The 26,126-nt window shown below is 39.8% G+C and overlaps 1 protein-coding gene across 1 annotated transcript; it reads left to right on the plus strand.

Moving 5' to 3' along the window:
- The first annotated feature begins 8 nt into the window (after positions 1-8).
- On the plus strand, positions 9-25,127 carry LOC133515566 (alpha-aminoadipic semialdehyde synthase, mitochondrial-like). Its single transcript, XM_061848127.1, has 20 exons — positions 9-2,018; positions 8,305-8,451; positions 9,052-9,228; positions 10,491-10,643; positions 12,014-12,160; positions 13,173-13,251; positions 13,547-13,674; positions 15,142-15,293; positions 15,724-15,846; positions 16,141-16,312; positions 16,826-16,896; positions 17,360-17,484; positions 18,014-18,248; positions 19,877-20,013; positions 20,249-20,361; positions 20,706-20,874; positions 22,200-22,294; positions 22,394-22,595; positions 23,466-23,642; positions 24,450-25,127. Exons 1-20 carry the CDS (start codon positions 1,950-1,952, stop codon positions 24,566-24,568), a joined length of 2,790 nt encoding a protein of 929 aa, XP_061704111.1. The 5' UTR covers positions 9-1,949; the 3' UTR covers positions 24,569-25,127.
- Positions 25,128-26,126: the final 999 nt, after the last annotated feature.

Genomic DNA, 26,126 nt, shown 5'->3' on the forward strand with positions numbered 1-26,126 from the left:
TAATACCTTCGCTGTACTCCTGGGTGGCTACCGGGAAAATCGAAATTCGTCAATTGCGGGAATTTTTCTCTGTCACTCTAATTACGTTTTAATGAGAGTAAAAGAGAAAGATCCCCACAATTTGCGAATTTCGGTTTTCGCGGTAGGCCCCCTGGTGATACACAAAAGCTATGCAATCCGTTATTAGTTTTAAATTTCTGCGTTGATATCCTTACCAATCCGCTATGTCACAGCATAATATTATCAGAGAACGCATACTGTCATATTGTGCCCCCCTTTCCGTGACAAGTATGCTATAGCATTCGCCTTTGTATGGGATTCTCCTTAGTCCTTAGTAGCCCAACGTGCCTATCGTTCACGCTCCGTGGCGAACGAAACGCAACTGTCATAGTCGCGCTAATAAAGAAGAGTGATAGAGAGAAATGACTACGATACGCTACGGAGCGTTAACGATTGTAACGTTGGCTACGTGGCCAGGTGCGTCTGTCCACACATTCAATTTGAGCGAATTTCGCGAAATATGCAGATTGTCTCAGTGGAAGGGTTGACTCACCAAACACAATATACGTATACACTATTTTTATGGATTTTTTATAACATCGTAATGAATGTTTTTATTACAATTTCTTCAAGTTTTTGATTGTGTTTTAATGAAAAAATATATTTCCTTGCTTTTTATTGCACTACAACCAAATTTTGATAACGGTTAACATAAAAAAGCGAGGCATAAATGTGTATTTTCATTTCACGTCCTGTATTTGGTGCAGATGCATCCGAAAAAGAATATAAAGTTGGGTGAATTATCGCATGGCAGGAAAAGTAGTGCACGCTTTAAGTCCAGGGCTCCTACCGGGAAAATCGAAGTTCGTCAATTGCGGGCATTTTTCTCTGTCACTCTAATTACGTCTTAGTAAGAGTAAAAGAGAGATCCCCGCAATTTGCGAATTTCGGTTTTCGCGGTAAGCCCCCAGGACTTATCGTGGCGGTGCCGAACAGGGAACTCAAAAAACTGGGATGTGGCAAAGTGACGCTTCCGAGAAGTGTTGATGGCGTAAAATATCAAAGCAGTCTGAATAAACGCCTGCCGAGTTTTATTAGCAATACAGGCACGAGTGTATTGCCCCTCTAAAAATCAACGAACTTTAACGATTTTGCTCGAGGGCCGCCACCGCCACCACCCTCCACACTGCGCCTTAGATACCTAATCATAAATTTGTGCGAGCCAAAACTTGTTTGTGGCTGATGATCGAGAAGCCGGCTATGGATCCCTCAGGGCGTCGGCTAGCTGGTGATCGTACCTTGCGCTACGTCTCAAGCGGTTACCGTAGAATATGGGTGTTAGAAACTCCGAGTGTCACGTAGGGCTACAGGAAAATATAAGAAAATAGAAAGAGTTAGATTTAACTTTACCGTGAGCTCATTTTCGGCATTGGCTTATCCTTACTATCGAAAGTGTGTTTAAAGTAGTCTTGGACATTGTAATTATAGAAAGTAGTTACTGCTTTAGAGACCTGGACTAGATAAAATTCACACCGTGATCGTAGCGAGAGACTCAATCAAATTCATGAGTGCAAATAACTTGGTCTAGTGTGGCACACCACTTTTCACCCCAACACACTGTGAGTTTAATTTCGACCACTACTTTCATGCAGCAAATGATGCTTGTTCAAGCTGTTGAGATCACCGAAAAATTCTGGTTCCGAAACTAAATAGATGCTACAAGACCCGCTAAGAATGACGTATGATTGGTCGGATTCCAGGCCGAGAATCAAACATATAATGAGCTATCATTATCACGAAGTGATAACGTCAGTCGATTGTTATTCTCCACTAAAGAGCTCCTTACTCCAAATAAGATTATACACAAATAGTTTACCCACGCGCTTCGTATGAAGCACATCTGATCTCTGGCATTATATTACTAATTTAGTATTAATTATATTAGGGAGATGTTACATAAATCGGCAGCGCTGCGCTCAAAGCGCATACATCAGATGGCATATTATTCAACAGCAAAAGTAAGTGATTTAATTTAAAAATGGTGAAATGTGAACAGTTTTGGTGTATTTGAAACTGGTGACGTGTGAATTGCTTTGGTGTTTTCTATTCGTCCCCTTGTTGGTTCATTTCCGTTAGGGATAGGAAAACATTTTTTCGAAAGCTTTTTTAGCCCTAGTTATAAACTACATATTAACTAGAACGTTTGGGCTGTACGAAATAAATTACATCTTTCAATTTTATGTATTTATTAACACAGTATCTCATCGTCATCTGGTTTGAGGGCACCTCAGTGCACCATATACAATACCTCCTCCTCCTAATTTAATAATGCAATAGTTCAATAATGCAAGTGCTTTTTAGGGTTCCGTACCCAAAGGGTCAAACGGAACCCTATTACTGAGACTTCGCTGTCCGTCCTTCCGTCTGTCACCAGGCTGTATCTCATGAACCGTGATAGCTAGACAGTTGAAATTTTCACAGATGATGTATTTCTGTTGCCGCTATAACAACAAATACTAAAAACAGAATAAAATAAATATGAAAGGGGGGGCTCCGATACAACAAACATAATTTTTTTGCCGTTTTTATAAATAATGGTACGGAACCCTTCGTGCGCGAGTCCGACTCGCCCTTGCCCGGTTTTTTAGAATAAGTTGGTTTTTAAACATCGTTTAGGCCATTTAGATGAATCCCTCGTTTTATTAAAACAATCTTTTCCTTGCCTTGAGTAACGATCGTTACTCAAGGCAAGGAAAAGATTGTTTTAATAAAATGCTTAGGTATACCTAGGTGTATTAATAGATAAATGTACTTCCTATATTTCGGCTTGATAATAGTTGGTTAATATGATTAGGCTGTTAATCTAAAGTTACCAGATAATTTCAAAATCACAATCATCTGCTAAAATTTTACCTACTTATCAGAAAAAAAAAAAAAAAAAAAAAAAACAAGTTAAAAAAAAAAATTATAGTGTTGCCTATATTCGGTAGCTTATCTTAACATATAGGCCCTACTTGAGGATGCTTAAAGGTCTACGCACATTATACCTACATCAATTCCACAGCCACACTACTGCATCACGAACTCAACTTACATGTCGTAATCGAATTTAAACTATATCGTGCCTGTCGTGAGACATAATAACATTAAGTTGCATTAAGCTAAAGACCAGGACTGGATTGGATATCCTTCGATACCTCCCTATCGGGAGTATGAGTGGCCGTGTCCGCCGTTAGGCTGCGACGGCTGTAGCAGGTCGCTCCCCACCGATGTGGGGAGGTCATCCCACGTCTTTATGTGGACGTGTGTGCTGCTGGTGAAGGCCAGCTCTTCGCTACCGGTCGTTACCCAACCCCAGCCTGGTGATACCGGCCAGGTTTCGGGGCCCTAAAGACCGGTGGCAGCATGCTTGCATTTTTATCACCTGTCACTATGCTTATCCCTTTCGCTCTTACGTACTTGTTAGAACGAGTCAGGCATGGTGACAAGCGATAAAATGCGAGCGTGCTTAGACCGGCTCTCGTGAGTTAAACCGTAAAATTAGCTTAATGTCACACGTCGTACACTACAATAACATACAGTCTGTAACTCGTACTCTAGGAAATACAACATAAGGCTTAAATATATATATTGTAACCGCGTAAGCTGAAGACGGCTTATCAAAATATACAATTAATTATAATCGGATGTGACTGTTGTTAATCATTAATGTTTTTTAGGAAATGTTAGATATTTGATTGTTAACAGATAGATATATGTAAAAAATAGTAAATTACAGATAAGAATTCATAAACAACTTGTCGCAAATACCTCGCAACTACATACCCACTCTACTTTATAGTAGTAGTAGATGTTTAGTTAGGTAGATTTAGGCTTTCCCGTCGCATCCTAAATACATGGAGCAATGTACCATGAAGTTTCAGTTTTTTTTGCACGTTTATTGCCAAAATTTCTTACAGTTAGTTTTGATTTATGACACTTGAAATAGACGCCAATGAGTGACGTAAATATTAACCCCCTTATTCATAAACGTCTACTAAAGTTGACTAGCCGCTAATAATCGTTTGTCCCTTTCCATCATACCAATACGTCGGAAAGGGACAAAGGATTATTAGAGGCTTGTCAACTTTAGTAGACGTTTATGAATAAGGGGGTAAATCGTCAAGCAAAGAGTAAAGTAGGTATAGGTAAAAAATTTAAGTAAGTCACCTGTTGTAGGTATGTAGTTGTGACGTGTTCGAATAGACAATACATGTTTAAAAGACACACACAAACAAAATTCAACAACTACATACAACAGGTGACTTACTTAAGTTTTTTACCTATAATGTTTAGTCGCTCGCAACCATAGATGATAGGATCGTATACACCGTGTTTTTATTGAATTTCGTTAACTTCGGGGTATCGGTAAGTACGTTTAAGGAAACTAAATGGCATAGTTAATTTTCAAAAAAAAAATTTTTTTTTGTTTTTTTTTTTTACTATTTTTATTTTTATAAAAAGTAACTAAATGTTGCATATAGCGTTGTTGTAACACGGGCATTACATTTAACTCAACCAAACAATTGAAAACTGTGACATATCAATGTCATTTCGAACGTCGATCGTCCGAGATAATACAATACGTTTAGTAGCAAATGTATGAACTCGCACTAAACTCCAATCAATAAGTAAACAGGCCCTAAGGCAAGTGTACACGCTCGTAAGGGCCTTATAAGATAAAAATTAATGATTGATTATCTCCGAAATGGAGTTAATTAGAATATCGGTGTCTTTGAGAAAGTTACTTAATTTAAGCTCAGGAATGCACCCTCAAAATTAACACAAATAAAAAAAAACACAGTGTAGGTAGATGTGCTATACCGCGTGCGCCCGTGAGGGACAGAATATAGGCAAGCGACCAAAATAATTATTTTAGTTCGTTGGTCTTTCCACGGCTCAACACCTAAAACAGACAAACCACGTATTTAAGTAGGTCAAACAACAATTTTATTTTCTCTAACGAATCGCTACGGCGGTTGCGATTGAAGGCTGGCTGAAGAACCTCCGGAAAGCCATTTGTGGACGTCTCGTACGGACAACCCGCAGTTGCGAAGATCGAAGCAGATCTCCACCAACCTATAATATAAGACATTCCACAGTTTCAATACCATACCACAATATCAGACTTGAGCCCAATAAAATTAAATTTAAAAAAGCACTAAAGCTGCAACTAATGAAAACACTTGGGTGACAATTGTATGCCTGTGCCTGCAAATGTCACTCAAGTGAAGTGAGTTATATTTATGGTGTTAGTTTTAATTAAGTAATAATATGTTACGTTGATTATGTATGTAAGATTGTAATGTAAGTACTTATAACAGAGACTCGCGCCTGCAGTCAAACTGTGCAAACAGTTTTGCAGGAAACTGTATTAGATTACAAGTTTATTTCATGTAATAATAATAAATAAATAAAAACGTTACGCAGAAACACAGCGTATGTAAATAGTTTTGTATATTTATGAAGGTTCTCCTTCTGTTAAAAGGGTTCACCATTTTAGAGCCCTTTGGGAGGGGAGACCCTACAGGGTCTTTAGTTTGTCTCAGTAATCCCAGTAGCCTAAGGGTTTTCATGAGCCTTGCAGTTTTTTTAGATATAAATAGATTCATACATGTAATATTTTGGATTACGGGGGTGGCTTAGCGTAAAGCTAAAACTCCCAGGTTAAATAAATGAAAAAAAAAAAACATAATAAACACCTCGTGCATGTGGCGCCACTATAGTGGGTGGATTATTAACTGATTATCTTGTCAAAAAAGTACAGCGGCGGCATCATGGTTCCATTTTTATCACTTGTCATTATGCCCGTCACTTTCGCACTTACATCCTTGTTAGAACGGGACAGGTATGGTGACAAATGATAGAGAGCCGACCATCTTAGCCTTACAGGTCGTTTTTAAAGACATGCATAATGAGTAATGACATAATCCGTCGGTCTCTCGCCACCATCAATGTTCTTGAGACGACTGGCATTATCAAGGATGATGGCAAGATGCCTGATGAGGTATCCTTGGTTCCTTAGAGCCTGTGACGGATGTTAGTTTGGGATGCTACCTGCGTAGACTCACTGGCACCGTCCCACCTCCAACGGACTAATGTAAAAGCGGGCGCAGTAAATTTTGAAACGCAATAAATATAAGAGTCTTTGGTAGAGAGTATATAGTAGTAGGTCCATGGGGTCCCAGCGTGCACAAGTTTTTTGCAGAAATCGCGAAACGTCTGGTTGACGTAACTGGTGACCGAATAGCTGGCGGCTTCCTCGCACAATGTATCAGTATTGCGATACAACGACGAAACGCCGCCAGCGTCCTTGGTACAATGCCTCAAGGGCCTGTTTCAGATTTAAGCTAGTTATAGTAATCCTCTGTAAAAAAAAAAAATGTTTTATTTGTTAATGATACAGGGTTCAATTGTAAAGGTTGGAGTCTTCTAGTAAGTATAAAATACCTGTGACAGAAGACCCCGCTCTTCCATAACAACACGTGTAGAATTGAATTAACAAATAATATAAACAACAAGCAGTTTTGCTGAGTAAAAAGAACAAATATAACAATCTTGATATTTATAATATCAATACATTTAATTTTACTAATACATTTAACTTTGAGTAAATTGTAATCTAATGTGATACAAATTTCCTAAACTGTGTGTGTGTGTGTGCGTGTGTGTGCGTGTGCGTGCGTATGTGTGTGCGTGTGCGTGCGTATGTGTGTGCGTGTGCGTGTATGTGTGTGTATATGTTAGTATATATATCCAAGTGCCTAATAAAAGAAATAAGGTTACGGTGGTTAGGGTAAATCCACCTATCGGTGGCACTCTACTGTGTTTTGTATGTTTGACCTTTATTAGGTATATCAAATCAAAGTTGGTGAAAATATTTTTACTAAGCTTACAACCTATTTATTTATACTCAATATCTTTCAAAATACATGTGAGTTGAGTATTGTAAGTTCATTTTGTTTACTCTGCAGTAGATTTACTGGTAATCGTAATTATGAATCGACCACGTTTATCTTGTTGTCAATGGCGATTAAGGAAATCAAACGAGATAATAGCTAATGTGTGGCCATTCCCACCTTAACCTTGTTGACAATTACCTTATCTTTCGGGCGTGTATCCTTATCATTATTTTGCAAATCTTCGTACCTAATACGTTACATTTATAGAACCTATAGTATGTAATGAGTCCCTAGCGACTTTCAGATTGATGGTCTCTGTGATAAGGTACGAAATGGTACCGAAATTAAATTCCTTGATCGTATCTAATATTAATCGAAATTAAACTTTCGTGAGACATATTCCGAAATATTTAGATACCAAGGTTACACTCACTTAAATTTTTCGTCGCTATTGGTGACATATTTCGGGCCCATCGGGAGTCCTTCTTCAGGCTTGAGTGCTCGCGTCGAAAAATTAAAGAAAGTTCAGTCGTTTCTTTATGCAAACAAATAGGTTAATTTCACTAGACTTAAATCGACCAGGATATGGACCGTGATTACCTTTTGTATTGTTCAAGCTCCCGTTATTTCGACGCAGTTACATGCGTCTTGTTCACGGGTAACTGGAGATAGCGGGTGTCAAAGTTGTGTAGTCCCATTGTAGACCGCGCTCGGTCTACCCTCATTCATGCGCGTCGGCTGTGTTCGCTTTCAACGTTACCACACTTGTTGGTCTGTCGGAGCACACAGTCACAGGATCACTAGGCGTGTTTGATTCGGATAACACTGGTTTTTTACACAAAAACAAGGAATTGCGATTTTGTCAGTGCCATATTGCATTTATGTACATATATAGTTACAGTTAGTGTACAATAAAAAAAAAAATATATATATATATAGGTACTTAAGGAATCGAATGGTACGATTTTTTTTCCTTTTTGGAAGTTTAATAAAGCTTATATTTTGAAAGTTACAGAAATGAAATGTGTTTATTTGCTTAACATTATGTACAGATAAGATGGTATAGTCAATAATATTATGTCCAGATAATGTCAATACCTTATACTAGTAGGCATGCAAAATATTTTTAAAACCTATTTACATTATATTACATTAAATTACATATTTAATAATCAATTACAATAACATTACATTTCAATAAATTTTTAAGAGGTCTTTTATTTGTTATTATATCCATATGTTTTTACAGTTACCAAATTGTGAAAAAATTCCTCATTTTCTATCTATTTAACTAGATTTAGTTATAAAAATCAACATGTTACCTACATTACGATTGTTTTCTTAAATTTCCCCTTTGTTACAGTCCCGAAAAGTGATAGCCATCCGTCGCGAAGACCAGTCAGTATGGGAGCGGAGGGCGCCGTTTTCTCCATTAAACGTGAATCGCTTCGTGCGGAACGGAGTCAAGGTCATCGTGCAGCCCTCGAATAGGCGCGCTTACCCCATGCAGGTACATGGTCAGTCGGTGTAGGAGTGGCCAGCACCGCTTCGCTGCCCCCCCTAATCTTCAACCCCCCTAATCGGCTCGCTTACCCTATATATCCTACATGCTTGGAAAATGGTGACTAGGGTTTGCACGACAGATCTGAAATTTAAGGGAAGATTCGTGGATCCGGATCCAGATCTGATATATATGTTCACATTATTTTCGGATACAGGTTGCAAACCCTAATGGTGACATATAGAAAACTAGCCAAGATGCCAATCGTTTGCGCCGTAGCGAACGAAACGCTATCGTATCTGTGTCGCACTTATATGGAAGAGTGATAAAGAGACATTATCGTTTAGTTCGCTATGGCGGAAACGATTGGCACTTTGGCTACACCCTTGATAAGAACCATTCAAATTATGTACAATAATTTGAATGGTTCTTATCGGAACGGCGAAGGTGCTCACAAATATCTGAACACGCCTCTATTGCCATGGCATTAGAGGGCGTGTTCAAATATTTATGAACACCTTAGCCGCTCGATATATCTGATAGCGACTGTAGTCTAAGCTTCTATTGAAAATGATCTCACCAGAAAATTAAATAGTTGTCTTATTCTAGTCTTACATAAGCGCTGGCGCAGTGATCCAAGAAGACATCAGCGAAGCCAACGTCATCTTCGGCGTGAAGCAGACTCCTATAGACCTCCTTATCCCGAACAAGACTTACTGCTTCTTTTCACACACCATCAAGGCACAGGAGGCCAATATGCCCATGCTGGACGCTATCTTGGCTAAGGTAACTATTTTGTCATGCAGACGTTAGGAATATATATCAAACCCTAGTCACACTCTTACACGGAAAAGGCTGGAATTAAGAGGTTTTTCTGCACTATGCTACTAAATGTCAGTTGACAGTTCGTATCTTCTACGTGTGTATGTAGTTATGTGTCAAACCGTAAACTGTGACGTCACACAATTTTCAAAGAGCGTTTTGGGCGCGAAAGCATCTGTCCCTGCACTTTCCCGAATGAAGGTTGAGGGAGGCGATGGCTGAGATACACGTTATACTCGTGAACGGGTGCTGTTTGTGGAGACCGGTCTGTTTAAGCTTACACGGGGTACAGGTTATGTTAAAGTATGTAACTTTACTTTTGAGTGACATTAACGTGAGACACTTCATTCGGTTCTTGTCTGTTTTATTTTTTTTGTCTTTTAATTATTTATATAAGAATTCAAGCCTTGGCGACCCTCTACATCTCTAAGGATAATTTAATATATTTTTTATATTTCATCTCTAAAGAATTTTAGTATTTTATGGTTTTATTTTTTTATCATAGTTTTTTTTTGTGTAATTTGACATTTAGAGACAGTATACATCTCTAATAAAGTATTTATTATTTCATAGATTCGATATTTGTAATTGTTTTTTTTTTTAATTTATTGTTTGTAAAAATGGACATGTAAAAGTGCCCCTGTGGCCTATTTGCTGAATAAATGTTTGATATTTGATATTTGTCAAAATATATTTTCTTAATTTAACATATTTAAAGCCGTTTTAAGTATAAAAGTTGAATTTTAGGGCAACTTTTAGTTAATATAGAACGTAATACAAGCGTTTCAAAAAATTGGAAACAACCCTATTACAACAAAATTTGCCCAATCCAATATACCAATAGCATTCGGCGGAGCGGAGAATAGATGTGGATTGCATCCAATACTATTGATTGATTCCTCTCATCTCTGTCTCAGTAGAATTGCAGCCTAAGAACCACCGCACACTAGCGTGTTTTGAGCGTCGGCATCTAGTCCGCTATGGAAAATCGCATCGCTGCGCAGTTGCGCCAACGTTGCAATGAGCAGCAGCCATAGATTTGACTAGACGCCGACACTAGGGAGACGCTAGTGTGTAGTAGCGCTTTGACAGGAGCTTGCGGTATTCTTTCTCTTTTTTCTTCGTTCCTGTGCCTATCTGAACATCTAAACTTATTTCTAACCTCCCTAACCTAACCTGATTAGACGGTAGCTAGGACATACTTATAACAAAGTGATTTTTTTCAGAACATCAGACTAATAGACTACGAAAAGCTGATGGACGATGCAGGCAACCGGGTGGTAGCGTTCGGAAAGTACGCGGGCGTTGCGGGCATGATCAACATATTACATGGACTCGGGCTGCGACTGCTGGCGCTGGGACACCACACGCCCTTCATGGTATGTAGAACGTTCTCGACTACACCTTGAGGTGGAACGTCTTTGAAAAATTGCTCTGCAACATTTCACATACAGAAAAGTTAGCATGGGGACTTGACCATTTTTGACAGACTTCGAATGAGAGGATGTTCACTATTCGGCTAATTTCCTGAAGAATCTGTGTAGAAGTTTTACGTTATTGATATGACGTTATTTATATGTTCCTACCTAAGTACCTATCTTCTAATGACATGATTTTGATTATGTATACAATTCATTATCATATCAAGGCGATAAATAGGTAATAAAATATACCCTTAGATACACGTATCTTGGGTAATCTCGGATGTCGTGATAAGTGTTGCCACGCTACAATTTTACCTTCAGTTTATATTGACCCACTAAAGAAAATGAGACGACTTTACGAGTAGTTCATAAATAGAGTGTTGCTATCACACTTCAAAGCCACACCGTTATACTAAAAAAAAACTACATAGAACTCTACTTTAGATAAGTAAAACTAACGAATATACGTAAAAACTAGCAAAGTCAAATCCTGAACTTTAATTACATCCCAATTGAATTAGAACTTGGCAACCCTATGGATCTCAATTTTTAACGGCGAAGTTAACAACAACGCGTATTCTTAATATTGAACTTGGCTCTCATTTCACATTTATGTTTTGATGGGATGGTTATCAAATTACACATCACGCAATCGTCCGCAATTACAGAACGACCACTAAGGTCAGAGTTGTGCTTGATGCTAGTGCACAAAGCAGAAGCGGACTGCAATTAAATGACATATTTAACGCAGGAGTAAGTCTTTGAGCTGACTAGTTCTGCATTCTGTTGACATTGTAATTGTTTGCTATAGCTATCAGGGTTATTCTGCTGGCTGAGAACTGTTTAGTCTTTAGAACTCCCGCCCCATCCACACTTGCTTCCATTGTGTATTCCATTAGCGTGCTATTATTTTAATGTAAACTTACCGAACTAGGTGACTCAGTCATTTCACCAATGAAATACCACTTTTTGTTTGTGGAATTATGTCATTGGCTGAGCTGGTATTCCATATCCTGCGACAAATCAGCCAATGACAACATTCGCACTAAACGCTACGCATCCAGCTTTCTCATGCGAACGGCTAAGGAGTGGAATTCACTTCCTGCAAATCTATTCCCAGTCCACTATAACTTGGACCTTTTTAAATCGAGAGTGAAGAGACATCTTTTAGGTAAGCATGTTCCATCCTAGACTGCATCGGCACTTTCCATCAGGTGAGATTGTGGTCAAATGCTTACCTTTTCGTAATAAAAAAAAAATATTTTGTTTAAATTTTTTAAGGTCCGTTTGATTAGAAAGAGATGTATACATCCTGTGTGTTCCAGCACATCGGACCAGCTCACAACTACCGCAACTCAAGCATGGCGCGACAAGCCATCAGAGACGCCGGGTACGAGGTGGCGCTCGGCATGATGCCTAAATCACTGGGACCGCTGACGTTCGTGTTTACTGGCTCAGGAAACGTGTCCCAGGTATGTATGAGGTATGACGGATACTCCGGGATAGGTAATATCCTCTAGCGACCCACCATATAAGGAAAGTTGGCAATTGACAGAATTTCATATTTTTAAGTGCTACATTTTATTGTCTACATCGAAATAACGCACTAATTTAAGGCACCCGTATTTTTTTTTATTTTGCGTAAGTCCTGTATTTTGGTCATAAAATCTATTTATATTGTTACTTGAAACAAAAGGGCGTATGTAACAAACGTCATTTGTGAGAATCGTGACGTCACGGATTTGTTTCATACACTGGAAAAAACGTTGAATTAATTTACGTTTGAGCATAGACAACAGTGCGAGTGACATAACCTCAAACGTTAAAAATAAAATCACAAATTAACAAGTGTCACAAACGTCAAAACTCAAGTCAAACGATGGTTTTCATCCCGTTTTCAATGACAATGACAATGTCAACCCAATCGGAAGTCATTTTTTTGCTTGTAGTGGCAGAACTGAAAAAGCTGGGTGACGTCAATTTCCGTTTTAACTATTTTTAGAGATTTTGAATACAAAAATTCGTAAAAAATATATAAAATTTATTTTTTGTAATCTACAGAGCCCCTCTCGAAATGGTTTTCGAGAAAAAAAATTTGAAATGTTGTCAATTGAATTTGAATCAATGGTATTAGAAAATAGAGTCGAATTTGTTTTGTTTTAAAAGCGAACGAAACAAAACAAAAACAACTCTGTTTAATTTAATTGAGATTTACATCTCATTGGAGGTAATTTGTACTAATATGAGAACATTGAACCCTCAGAGGATATACCACTCCAGGTGAATGATCGTTCGGGTTGCTGGGTCCAAAGCTAAATGAAGATGTCCTTTAAACTATCTGATATGTGGGCACTTATTGTTGAGGAAAGAGAAAGATGGGGAAATCTTGGGGTATAATTTAGTATCGTCTCCTACCTAATTCATTAATCAATCGATAAGTAAACTATAATTAATATATTAGAACTGTAATTTATATGATTTCAGGGAAGTCAAGAAATATTCTCAGAGTTACCCCACGAATACGTTCCACCGGAAATGCTCAGAAAAGTAGCGGAACATGGAAGTAAGTTGTTCTTCAGTATAGGTATTAGCTTTTTAAACTCGTATTTAGGAAAACTATACTATTGTTGACTACGCTCTAACGATTGCTGCTGAATAAAGCTTGTTTTGAGGCAGCATGGACTGGTTATTTTCCAAAAATAGAGGCCAATAACTACACTTAAAAGAACCTATTATAAGCCAATAATAGGCTTACCTTACTCGTATTTGGTACTTTTTCATTTGCGCAAGAGAAACTTTCCTACATTTACTATCTGCAGATTTAAAAAAAACACTTTTCTACATGTTTATGAGTACAGGTCCAAACAAGATCTACGGGTGCGAGGTGCGCCGGCGGCACCACTTGGAGAGGAAGAATGGCGGCGGTTACGACGCGCAGGAGTATGAAGAACACCCTGAGCGATACATCTCTACCTTCGCGCAAAAGGTTAAACATGGAGTCACAGTCGTACAATATATTTCCCTCTCTACATTGTAATTAGATTACAAAATAGGTTACCTTTAGGATCCTACAAATTCTTTGACTCGCATTCAAAAACAATTTTTTACGGTGCTGATCTATTTTAATTAACAGTTTTAAATGATTCACGGTTTCGCAAGACTTAAATCGACCGGGATATCGGGAGCTGAAAACAATATAAAAAGTAATCACGGTCCATTTTCCGGTCGATTAAAGTCTATTTCAATAATCTACTTTGTGCAATCTACAAAATCATTCATTTTATTTGACTGCCAGAACAAGTACAACTTTATTTTCAATAGGCAAGCGCTTACGGTAGGTAAACAGCTGATTATTCGCCCTTACAGTGCATCAAGATTGCGCCTCATTACCCTTGCAGTTTATCTTTAAGATAACGCAGTAAACAAATACGACAGAATAACATCGGCTGCGTTATCGGTCATGGAGTGGGCTAGATTAATTCTATTGGCTTAATTTCACTTTCAACGTCAAGTGCTAAATACATAGCCACATTTTATCCATTTGGGGACTTTATACATAGCACTGACCTACTCAAAACTCTGCCTTTCTGCTCTCTTAAGCAATTTAAGCATATCCAAGGAGCAAGGCTCGGAACCGGTTTTTAAAATACCGGTAATTACCGGTTTATTTCGGTTATACTCCGAACTTTTATAAGAACGCGAACGTTTTAAGAACTTTATTCTAACCTAAAAAACCGGTTTATTCGACAACCGACGCAACGGCCGGTTTACCTGGTGGTGTACCACGTAAACATAGACACCGACATAGGAATAAACCGGTTTTTATTGTTCTAAATCGGTTAGTTTGACAAGAACTGTTCTCATAAAAACCGGTTATATAATAACGGTTTTTCGAGCGAAACCGAAATAAAAAAGGTTTTGCGCCGAGTACATGATAACGGTTTGGAAATTTAACCGGTTTCCGAGCCTTGCCAAGGAGTGAGCCTCTTACTAAACTATTCTCCGTGAATATTAATGTACACTTTCTACATATTCAAACTAGATATCTTCTCATTACCTCTTAAGCTCTTTTAAAGGTATCATGGGAGATAGGGCTTAAATCCTCACCACCACTACCAAATTTTATGCTTTGGTCTCGGACCGTCTAGAACACAAAATAACTAGTGTAATATTTTGCCTATATCCCTTTTAGTCTACATCGCTAACGGTCTAGAACACAAAATTACCGCTTATAGGTAGGTTAGGTTAGTTAAGTTATATTTTAATGGCCGAAGGCCAAACCGCACAGAAATAGGAGCCCCGCGGTAGCGGGGCTCCGTCGACATCGCTAACGTAAAGGTAAATCGACGATACGTAGATAAATAAAGGTCTAAATAATTGTAGTCATTTTGTGTTCTAGACAGTCCGAGACCAACCCAATTTTATGCAGAAAAAAACATGTTTTTATCAACAGATAGCACCCTACACGTCCGTGCTGGTGAACTGCATCTACTGGGCGGTGGACAGCCCCAAGCTGCTGACCATCCCCGACGCCAAGCACCTCCTCATCCCCTCCAACACGCCCTGGCTGCCGAAAAGCATCGGCGCGCCCGCTCTACCGCACCGGTCAGTACTATGTAACAGCAATACTAAAGGTGCTAGATCTGGTCTAGATTCAGCTCTGGTGGCGGTAAGTCGTGGTGATTCCAAGCTGGAGATCGCGGTTTCTCTTGTAATAGTGGACAAACCTACCCACATATATACCACGTGTATATACATAACAGAGACTTTCTTTTGAGCTTTACTGTAGTCGAATAGATAGATAATATACGCCTTAGTTGCAACCACCGTGATCTTAGACTGTCAAAATCACGATGGGAAACACTATTATAAATTGAGATAAGTGGGCGTAGTAAGGCGTTATGTAACCAGAAACAACGAGGATCGTCTATCATTTTTCTTTTTTTTTTTTTTTATAACGATAGGCAAGCGTTTGACCACGATCTCACCTGATTTTCTTCCGTGTACATAATTCTCCTTCTTATATCTTTCCCAGAATGCTGGCAATTTGCGACATCTCAGCAGATCCAGGCGGCTCCATTGAATTCATGAACGAGTGCACCACCATCGACACGCCCTTCTGTCTTTACGACGCCGATAGAAATAAGGACACTAAAAGGTTTGTTAATTTTAACCTCTTTTCTCCACTTTGGGTGTCGTCTGCTACCGCTATTTGGCCAATCATCATACTACAAGCTTGGACACTTTCAGCGCTCTGTCTACAATTGAAATTGCTCTAATTCATAGCAATATTCAGATTATTAATGTTTTTTGTTGTCATTTAACCATCCTGAATTTTTTAAAGTCTGTGTGAATATTTGGCTGATTTATGTCCGGCTCGAAGGACCAAAAGTTAGAATAGAGAAGAACCACATTTTCTTCCTATAATTTATAATACCATATCATATTTTAGTTTCAAGGGCCCCGGCGTCCTGGTGTGCTCCATCGACAACATGCCGACGCAGCTGCCGCGCGAGTCTACGGACTTTTTCGGAGATTTGCTCTTCCCCTATGCTGAGGACATCATGAAGTCTGATGCTTCGCGGCCCTTGGAGGAACATGACTTCTCACCCGTGGTTCAAGGAGTAAGACATAATATCCATAAACTCAGTATGATATCGTTCTATCTCTAGATCAGTAAATATGGGCAGATTTTGTGCTCCTTGGACAAGAGATATCGCCGCTAAGAACGAAGTATAGTGTCCGTGCTAATGTAATTGGAAACCAACAATATAGCTATTAGCTACATCGCGTCATGCCATATATGCCAGTCTTGATGTGCAAGGCTCGAAAAAATGCCCGTCATTTTGAAAATATAACCCTGTTTCGTACAACAGAGACTTCCTTAAACGAATTTCAACTATTGAATTTGCCGCAATGGCGTCCGTAGAATAGACTGTAAACGAACATTTTGGACTAATAAATGGGTCCTAAAGGTCCTAAATCACGTTTACTGTTTTCAAAATGAAGCGTTTTTCCGAGCCTTGTTGATGTGGCTTTTCCTCCTTTTCTTCTTTGTTGATGCTATTCAAATATTCTGTAATAAACTGAAAAGGGTAACCAACTCGTTATATTCCTACAAAATCTACGTTTTACAGGCTATAATCACGAGCAACGGCAAACTGACACCGCCTTTCGAATATATCAACGAATTGCGATCATCAAACAAGTAAGTTTCCAGAATATCAGACATATAGGAGCGGCTAATATCCTCAAAGATATCTGAACGTATACTTTAAAAATTGAAGGAAGGCGTGGTCATGTTAAAGGCGCACATCATGGACTTAAATATAAGAGACTGGTTGAAAGTGAAGAGCATAGATAGACTAATTCGCTGACTGAAAATAGAGAGACTAATAGACATATGGTCGCTGACCTCCTGAACGGAGATGGCACGTGGAGAAGAAGAGATATTTGTGAATACCTTGGCCGTTCCGATATACCTGATAGTGACTGAATAATAGCTACAGAAGATCAATAGAACAGAAAGAGCGAAGCTGTTCCTTTTTGACTATCTGAGCAAAGTAGGTTAACAAGAGTACTTTCCCTATGCCGATCTTCACAATCACAAATTTTATATGCTGGTTGCTGGTCTTCCGCAAATTGACTTTAATTTGCAAATTGTGTTACAGTCGCTCTCGTCACAAGGTGGAAGGCGACGACCAGCAGAACTCGGTGGTGATCCTGGGCAGTGGGCTGGTGTCCGCCCCCGTGGTCGAGTACCTCGCTAAGGAGAAGAACATCTCTGTAACTATTGGTATGTTTTTATTGCCCATTTATTTGGATTTTATACGACTATTCTAATGTTTTCCAATTTTTCAATCGACTAGTTCATTGTAGCTAGACGCGAATGAAAAACCAGTGTCAAATCGAGAATGATGAAATTTCTGCTCTCTTTTTCACATGACATAAATTTCACATAAAATAGTATCAAACAAGGCGCGTGATAAAAGTGCGTACCAGCTTCAATTTCACGCGAAGACTCACGCTAGACCGGCCCGGGGCCGGGCCGGAGCTTCCGGCGCTTCGTTTTCTATGGAAAGCACCACCTGATCACCGATCAGTCGTCAGAGAAAACGACGTGTCGGACGCCTCGGCCCGGGCCCGGGCCGGTCTAGCGTGAGACATCCTTAACACGGCTGTGTTTGAAAAGTCCCTTGAACTAAAGAGGCACAGGATAGCTTACATTACGTTTCACTTACATTTTTCCATCTAGGATTTTTAATATATTGATGTGTGATTCCATTATTGCGATTATACATGTTAAAATAATCTTTTGATTTCAGCGTCCCAAGTAAAGGAGGAGGCGGACGCGCTAGCGGAGCGGTACGGCGTGCGCTCGGCGTACTTACAAGCCGACGACGAAGCCTCGCTGCGCGCGATGGTGTCGCGCGCTCGTCTCGTGGTGTCTTTATTGCCTTACGAGCTGCATGGGGCCGCTGCGAGAGCCGCTATTGATGCTGGGGCCCATCTGGTCACGGCGTCTTATGTGCGGCCTGAGGTCCAGGAGTTACACAGCCGGTGAGACCCTTATACTTTATCACCACAAGATCGTCGCGTAGCTAAGCTGTGGAATGAGCTGTCGTCTGCGGGATTCCTTCAGAAAGTCTTCAAGAAAAGAGCGTACTCCCATCTTAGACGCTGGCAATGCACTTTACAACTCCTCTGATGTCCATGGGCGACGGTAATTGCTTATCATCAGGCGATCCGTCTGCTCGTTTGCCTCCTCTATCATAAAAAATACCATATATGCAAAAACTACTCGACTAGTGACAGAATCCATATAGTCAGAATCCATACTTGTCATTGTCATTTTCATCAACGATATCCACTGTATTTTTAAACACTCTCATTTTCTTCTTTATGCTGATGACACTAAAATATATAGAGCTGTTAAGAATGTTAACGACTGCTTGTTATTACAGGATTACCTAAATAGATTTTCTAAATACTGTATCGAAAACAGATTAGACCTTAATGTTGCAAAGTGTCATACCATGTCGTTTACTCGCAAACCCAACCCAATCTTGTTCAACTACACACTTAACTCGACTAGCATCGCCAATTCACATTCAACCAGAGATTTAGGTCTTTATCAAGACCCCAAGCTTCTATTTGATAACCATATAAACAAAATAGTACAGAAAGCCTCCAGGTCTCTAGGCTTTATCATGAGATCAACATCAAAATTTAAAAAAGTAAAGCCTATAAAAGTATTATACTGCTCGTTTGTGCGATCTATCCTCGAATATGTATCCGTTGTGTGGAATCCTTGTTACGACATCTACATTAAACGAATTGAGTCCATTCAAAGAAAGTTTTTAAAATTCCTTACAAAAACACCATTTTCTTCCCCTAGATTTGAGAAGAAAAATCACTGACTTGGTCTACTTAACTAAAATCTTAAACGGATCTGTTGATAGCCCGGAACTGGTTATGAATATTAGTTTTCGTATCCCCAGAGCTTCTTCTAGACACTACCGACCTTTGTCACTTCCACCGACCAAAACCAACTATCGTCAAAATTCATACTTTGTCCGAGCTCCGAGGTCAATGAATGAACTGTGTCATAGCAACGATCAACTGGATTTACATCTAATGAAACCTGCTATAATTAAAAACCTCATGGCATCTAGTTTCTTTGCTCCCCTGCCTGCAGAAGATTAGCATAGGTTTAATTTTAATTTATTGATTTAAATAAGAAACAAATTACTTCTTTCCTTTCTCATAGCATGTTTTGGCGTTTGTAAAGTCTTTAATTTTGTGCTAACCTGTAATATGACTACCTTTGTATCCTGTCTGTGGAAACCTGTAATTGGCTTCCCTGATACATATTTATGTTAACCTAGTTTTAGTTTACTTAAGCTGTTGGTTTTCCGAATAAAATAAAATAAAATAATAAAATAAATAAAATAGTTTATCATACTATCACCACAAAATCGTCAATTACATCTCACAATTTCTTGGTTAAGTATTCCTCAATAAAAAAAAAGATATATATTTATTTCCTTATCAAGTAAAGGTTTACAAATTGGCATAAGTGGTTGGGACTTCCTTTCGGATTCAATCTTGCGCAGATTCGTTCAGATTAATCACAATCAGTACCTTAAATAACCGAACCGACCTTTAACGTGGTATCTATGTTACAGAGCTAAGGAGGCCGGAGTGACGATCCTCAACGAAGTTGGGCTAGATCCTGGCATAGACCATCTTCTAGCCCTTGAGTGCATCCACGACGTGCAGAACCATGGCGGAAGAGTAGACTCCTTCGTCTCTTACTGTGGAGGTAGGTGTTGCTGTAGGACGCTGATGACGAAGAAAATTCGTTTGAATATCACGCTTTTGATCTCAAAATTTTAACATAGATTTTATGCATTAAGTATATCCGATATTTCATGGTCCCAAAAAACGATGCTGTCGGCGACATTGCAAAATTTACTTCATTCTATGTATGATTTATATGAAATTTAAATCCAGTTTAATAAAACTCTTAAAAATCTTAAAATTAAATTTATATGTAGGTCTGCCGGCGCCTGAGTTCAGTGACAACGCGCTGAGGTACAAGTTTTCGTGGAACCCACGAGGAGTGCTGCTCAACACAATATCCGGAGCTAAATATCTAAGCAGAGGACAGGTAAGCGATACTTGGATAACTTATTTAAACGTTTGACCGATTCATTGTCTTATAATTATAAAAGCCTACGGGAAATCACGGATTTTATATTCCTTCCAATTTCGAAAGCCAATCATATGTAAAGTTACGCTATGGATGCTACGGCGTAGTAGTATTTTATTTACTTATTAATCGTCTAGGCTGTGTACGTAGTGGCAAATATAAACTTAACTTTTGTGGATTCGAACTTTAATACAATTTGACATCTATCAACGGTCAATTATGCGAATGCATTGAAATGCATTCCCATAAATATTACTTTAAATAAATATGGTCATTTATGCTCATTTAATGTAAATTGTTAGATAGTGGAGGTCCTCAGCGGCGGCGAGCTGATGTCCGTAGCTCGTGAATTAGACTTCCTACCCGGCTTCGCCTTCGAGGGCTTCCCCAACCGCGACAGCACACAGTACGCCAAGCTGTACGGAATAGAGGACGCGCACACGATTTTCCGTGGCACCATCCGGTACAGAGGTAAATACGGATACTGATATCAGTAGCTCGCGAACTGGACTTCCTGCCTTCTTCGTTTTCGAGGGCTTCCCGAACCGCGACAGCACCCAGTACGCCAAGCTGTATAGAATAGAGGACGCGCACACGATCTTTCGTGGCACCATCCGGTACAGAGGTAAATACGGATACTGATGTCAGTAGCGCTAGCGTGTGTGGACGTTTCTGCCACAACATTATAGGAAGCTGTACCTTCGGAATTGAGGACGCACACACCATCTTCAGAGGCACCATCCAGTATAAAGGTAAATGCGGTTACTGATGTCAGTAGCGCGAGTTACCCTTATTGCTAATTCCGAGGGCTCCGAACCAGCAGTTCGCCAAGCGACACGACATCTAAAATTATATCAGTAGCGTGTGCGGACGCTTCTATGACGACATTATACCAAGCTGTACGGAATAGAGTAAGCGCACATAATCTTCCGTGGCACCATCCGGTACAGAGGTAAATTCCAATGTCTAGTAGTAGTACCAGTAACTTTACTGGTGTTACCCGGCTTCGCTTTTGAGAGCTTCCCGAATCATGACAGCACGGAGTACGCCAGGCTGTACGGAATAGAGGACGCTCACACCATCTTCAGAGACGCCATCTGGTATAGAGTTACGGAGTTATTAAATGCTGATTACCCAGTGATTACCGTAGTGCAATTACTTGTTATGTAAAACTTGTAATATTTCTCTTTTATACAAGCTTTTATTTAACTTGCCCTGTTAGTATGTATGTATGTTAGTGTGGGTGGATCAAATCTTGGAAGCTAAACTTGACCAACTTCCCGATTGAACTGAAATTTTGCATACATATGTAAATCGGATGCAATATTATGATGACATGGGGCTGATCTGATGATGGAGACAGGAGGTTGGTCAACTCTGTGATAAAACAATGTAAACTAATTGTGTGGTGTTGTTAGAATTGTCTCGATGAGTATTAGATGCTTGTCTAAAGGAAGGTACAGTCAGCGATCAAAGCTTGTACCAACAAGGTCTTTTTTTACCAAACCTTATTTCCAATTTATTTTTTCTTTTTTCTGTGGGAGTATGTCAATATGAGGACAATTGTCCTATAATATTTATTTATGTACCTGACTATCTTTTGTAGGATGGGAACATTATTTTAGAATAAGTAACAGTGTTATTATTAGCGTTTCCACCCTCCCAGAAATAGGTAAATAAATACATAATATGAAACTCTATGAGGCATGCCCAGGACATGTTGGACATGTTAAAGGTCGTCAGCCAAACAAAATCCGTCCGTATTTGATCAAGTTTTAACTTACAATACTTTCCAGGTTTCGCTGAAACTATGATCGCCATGCAGCTGTTCGGGCTGGTGGACCCGAACCCTCATCCCTCCCTCCATCCTGAAGGACCTGAAATTACTTGGGTATGCTCTTTTCACACATCCTACGTTATCCCTTTATCTTTCTACAAGTATAAGTTTCGACGCTAAACCTAAGTATTGAACAATCTTGATAATTTCCAGCGTCAATTCGCCTGCGAGCTGCTAGGCCTCACCGACTCGTCCATCTTCTACGAGAACCTGAAGACGCGCCTGACGGAGCGCATCGGCGGCGCCGGCGCGGCCGGGCTGGAGTCGCTGGGGCTGCTCGAGGACAGTGTCGTGGTCAAGAGGAACACACCGCTCGACACTGTCAGCCATTACTTGACTAATAAATTAAAATTAGGTAAGGTATAAAATAAGAAGTGGCAATGGGGTGGTTATTATGGAAACCATATGTATCCGTGTAGGGTATACGCCAGTGTTGGCCGAAATGTTAATGCAATTAAACATTACAAATTTGTAATTGTTTGGTTCGCTCAATGTGTAATGGTTTGGTCAATTGCAATTAACGTTCGGCCAACATTGGAACTGTTTATTGGCAGATCACTTAACATTGGTATGAAATAGGCAAGAAAACGCGACAATATGGACCAAGAAAGTGGTAATAAAATGGTTAGGATGAAGTTCACGCTTGGGTAATTATAGTATAGAGTATCTCGTATAATTTATACAGATCTTTTTTCATGTGAAGAAAGAACCATGTGGTTGTGGGGTGCTTTGTTGCGGACTAGGTTTTAGAATCATCCGTCTTCGGAAGATGCGGATTTAAATTATATGTATTTATAAGTATAAACAAAATCGGATAGTATGACTCGAAGCTGTTTAGTTCACAAATGAAAAAAACGGCCCGATTCAAAGAATGATTAAGACACGTTTAAGATCTTGGAAAGATCTTTAAAATATCGATAGCTAAACGACATCTCAAAGTTGACGTTTATTTCGATTCCGTTGTGATCCCAATAAGACCTTTCTACGATATTTCTAAAGTCAAAGTGACATTGGTTGCACGAATTGAGCTGCTTCTGTCTATACGACACACAAACGATATCTAAATGAGAACTTATCTAAACCAGAACTTATCGTTATCGTTTCTCATTCTTCAAGTCGGGCCGAAATTGTGGAATAAGTAGTTGCATTTCAGGAGATAGTTTGAGCTGTATGTTTGGGGGATGAAGAGATAGACGGGATTTAATGTTTTTGTTTAAATTGTCAGGTGCCGACGAGACAGACTTCGTGGTGCTTCGGCATGAAGTTGGCGTGACGTGGCGGGACGGGCGCAAGGAGCGGCGCGAGGTCACCATGACGGTGCGCGGCGAGCCGGCCGGGGACACGGCCATGGCGCGCACCGTGGGGCTGCCCACTGCCATCGCTGCCAAGATGATCCTCGACGGTGAGTTTGTAGAGGCTTAACACATTGGGTGCGGCAGCGGTAAACCCAAACTTACTGCCAGTGCTTTACGAGTCATATACTTCCCGTATAGAGAAAGCCAGATTTGCGGCACGACCTACATTTTCCCGTACCATGTCCTGACTTTATAGGCCCCTATAGACCTGGAATATAATCAAATTGAAACAAAAACATTCTGATCAATAGACTATATCCTTGTATATATATATACAGCTGCCGTCGCCCGTGGATCTGCATAAAACTCTAAAAGATCATTTTTCACAAACCTTAATTTTACGGGAATATACTTCCCTTGCCGTACATGCCGTATATAACACTAGTGATGGGCTACTAAAGAATTGATAACGACTTTTGTAATCGACAAAATATTCAAATTCAAAAATGTTATCGTGTCTGTACGTAATCAAAACAAATATTTTACATTTTCATATAATTTAAACAGGGGCCGCACTGTTAGAGTAAGTATTGGCGCATTAATAAAATGTCGTATCCAAGCGGAAACGTGAACAATGCTCAGCACTATGACCAATCTGAGGGCTATGTACCCGCCTTTAAGTGCCGTACGGGGTGATGGGGTACGGACAAATAGTACCCGTGCCGCACCAAACAAATCGGGAGTATAATCATATTTGTCTTACTCACACGGGAACATAAAAAAACCACCGCCGCACCGGGGGTAAGACAAGCGTAGGTAGCTGCCGCACCGGCGGAAAGTCAAATACGGCCAAATGCTTCCCGTAACGCACTTATAATATTTATGTATTTATTTCATTTATGCGTCGGTTGCAGGTGAAATTCAAGAGCGAGGAGTTGTACTTCCCTTCGCACCAGTAGTTTACAAGTCATTGCTGTCGCGGCTGCGCGCGCACGGCGTCACAGCTCGCGAGACAAGTCGCCCGCTCAACTAAATCTCATATGTTAGACCGGGACAGCATGTGCTTCCCTTCGCACTGGCCGTCTACAAGTCGCTGCTGTCGCGGCTGCGCGTGCACGGCGTCACAGCTCGCGAGACAAGCTGCCCGCTCAACTAAACCTCATATGTTAGAGTGGGACAGCATGTGCTTCCCTACACCAGTCGCTGCTGTCGCGGCTGCGCGCGCACGGTGTCACAGCACGCGATATAAGCCGCCCGCTCAACTAAACAGTACATGTTAGAGTGGGACAGCAGGGTGCTCGCATTTAATTGTTTAAATAACGGCTCAATTTGTTCGCTCAACAAGTGTAACTAGACTATAGATAAACAGAGTAATAGACGTATGAACTCGAACAAGGCTACCGACCGACCAATGTGACTGCTATTTTCTGACGGGAAGAGTATGGCACCAAATTGTATTGCGCCCTAACAAGGTCAGGATGATATTCCCAACTATAATCTGTGTTTTTACAGAATGCTGATAGATATACTACGTATAGATAGATAGTCTAGGAATAATAATAAACCTGCTTTGCGTACTAGCAAATTATTAACGAGGTCAATTCCATCGTGCACCGACATCAAATCTGTCATTCGCGCGGGCGTCTCGTTCGCACTAATACGTTGATTGACGGACAAATCATAGCGAAATGAACGCGCAAATGATATCTAACTAATATTATTCAAATATCGGTTTGATGTCAGGCCCACGTTTGAATTGTCCGGAAAGTTTTTTTTTTATATATACTTAACGATAGGCAGGCGTTTGACCACGATCTCACCTGATGGTAAGTGATGGTGCGGTCTACGGTGGAGCACGTTTACCTATGAGCAAAATCAAGTTACCTAGTACCCAGTGAAGAAGCAGGAGCGACTTCCAGTTGGTCCAGGTGGAATCAGGTGGAGAAATAACGCAGGAGTTTCCAAAATTTAACACTTTTAATCAAAAATAAAAACTACATGGTAGGTAAGGATTATGTACGTATGCGTTGCTGGTTAGATGAAGAGTGGGGCGTGGGCCGCGGCCCGCGCTACTGTTGCTGTCACTGTGTGTGTGTGTCTCATGTATGGCACACATAAACGAAACCTTAACACCCAGTATTGCATATCTTAACGGGAACTGCTAGATTTCACATGCAGATGTTCAGTCCAGAGAGCTCATTCATTATCTATTTATAAATTTCAATGCATGTATTATTTTAAAGAGAAGATAAATAGTATATAGGTAACTTTTCGAATCTTCTTTGTAAAGAAGAAAAACGGAGATGTGTTTTTATTTTATATTTAATCATAAGTATGTAGTATTATAAGTAATTAAGTATGTCAAGTTAAGAATAGCGTTTTCAGTCTTGAAGTCTTATAAATATTTAAAATGCAAGCGTAAGTTTTATATACTCTAAACAAGAACATTTTTACTCAAAATACGTAGTTTCGTAAACCTGCTACGGGCCTACGTCGTAGCAGATGCTACAACCGTGACTATAAAGGTTTACGTTACTTCTTCTACAGTACATATGGTGCTACTTTACCGCACTAGTGCGAAAATTAGCATA

This window comes from Cydia pomonella, chromosome 2 (genome assembly GCF_033807575.1).
Source record: "Cydia pomonella isolate Wapato2018A chromosome 2, ilCydPomo1, whole genome shotgun sequence".
In the NCBI taxonomy this organism is placed as follows: domain Eukaryota; kingdom Metazoa; phylum Arthropoda; class Insecta; order Lepidoptera; family Tortricidae; genus Cydia; species Cydia pomonella.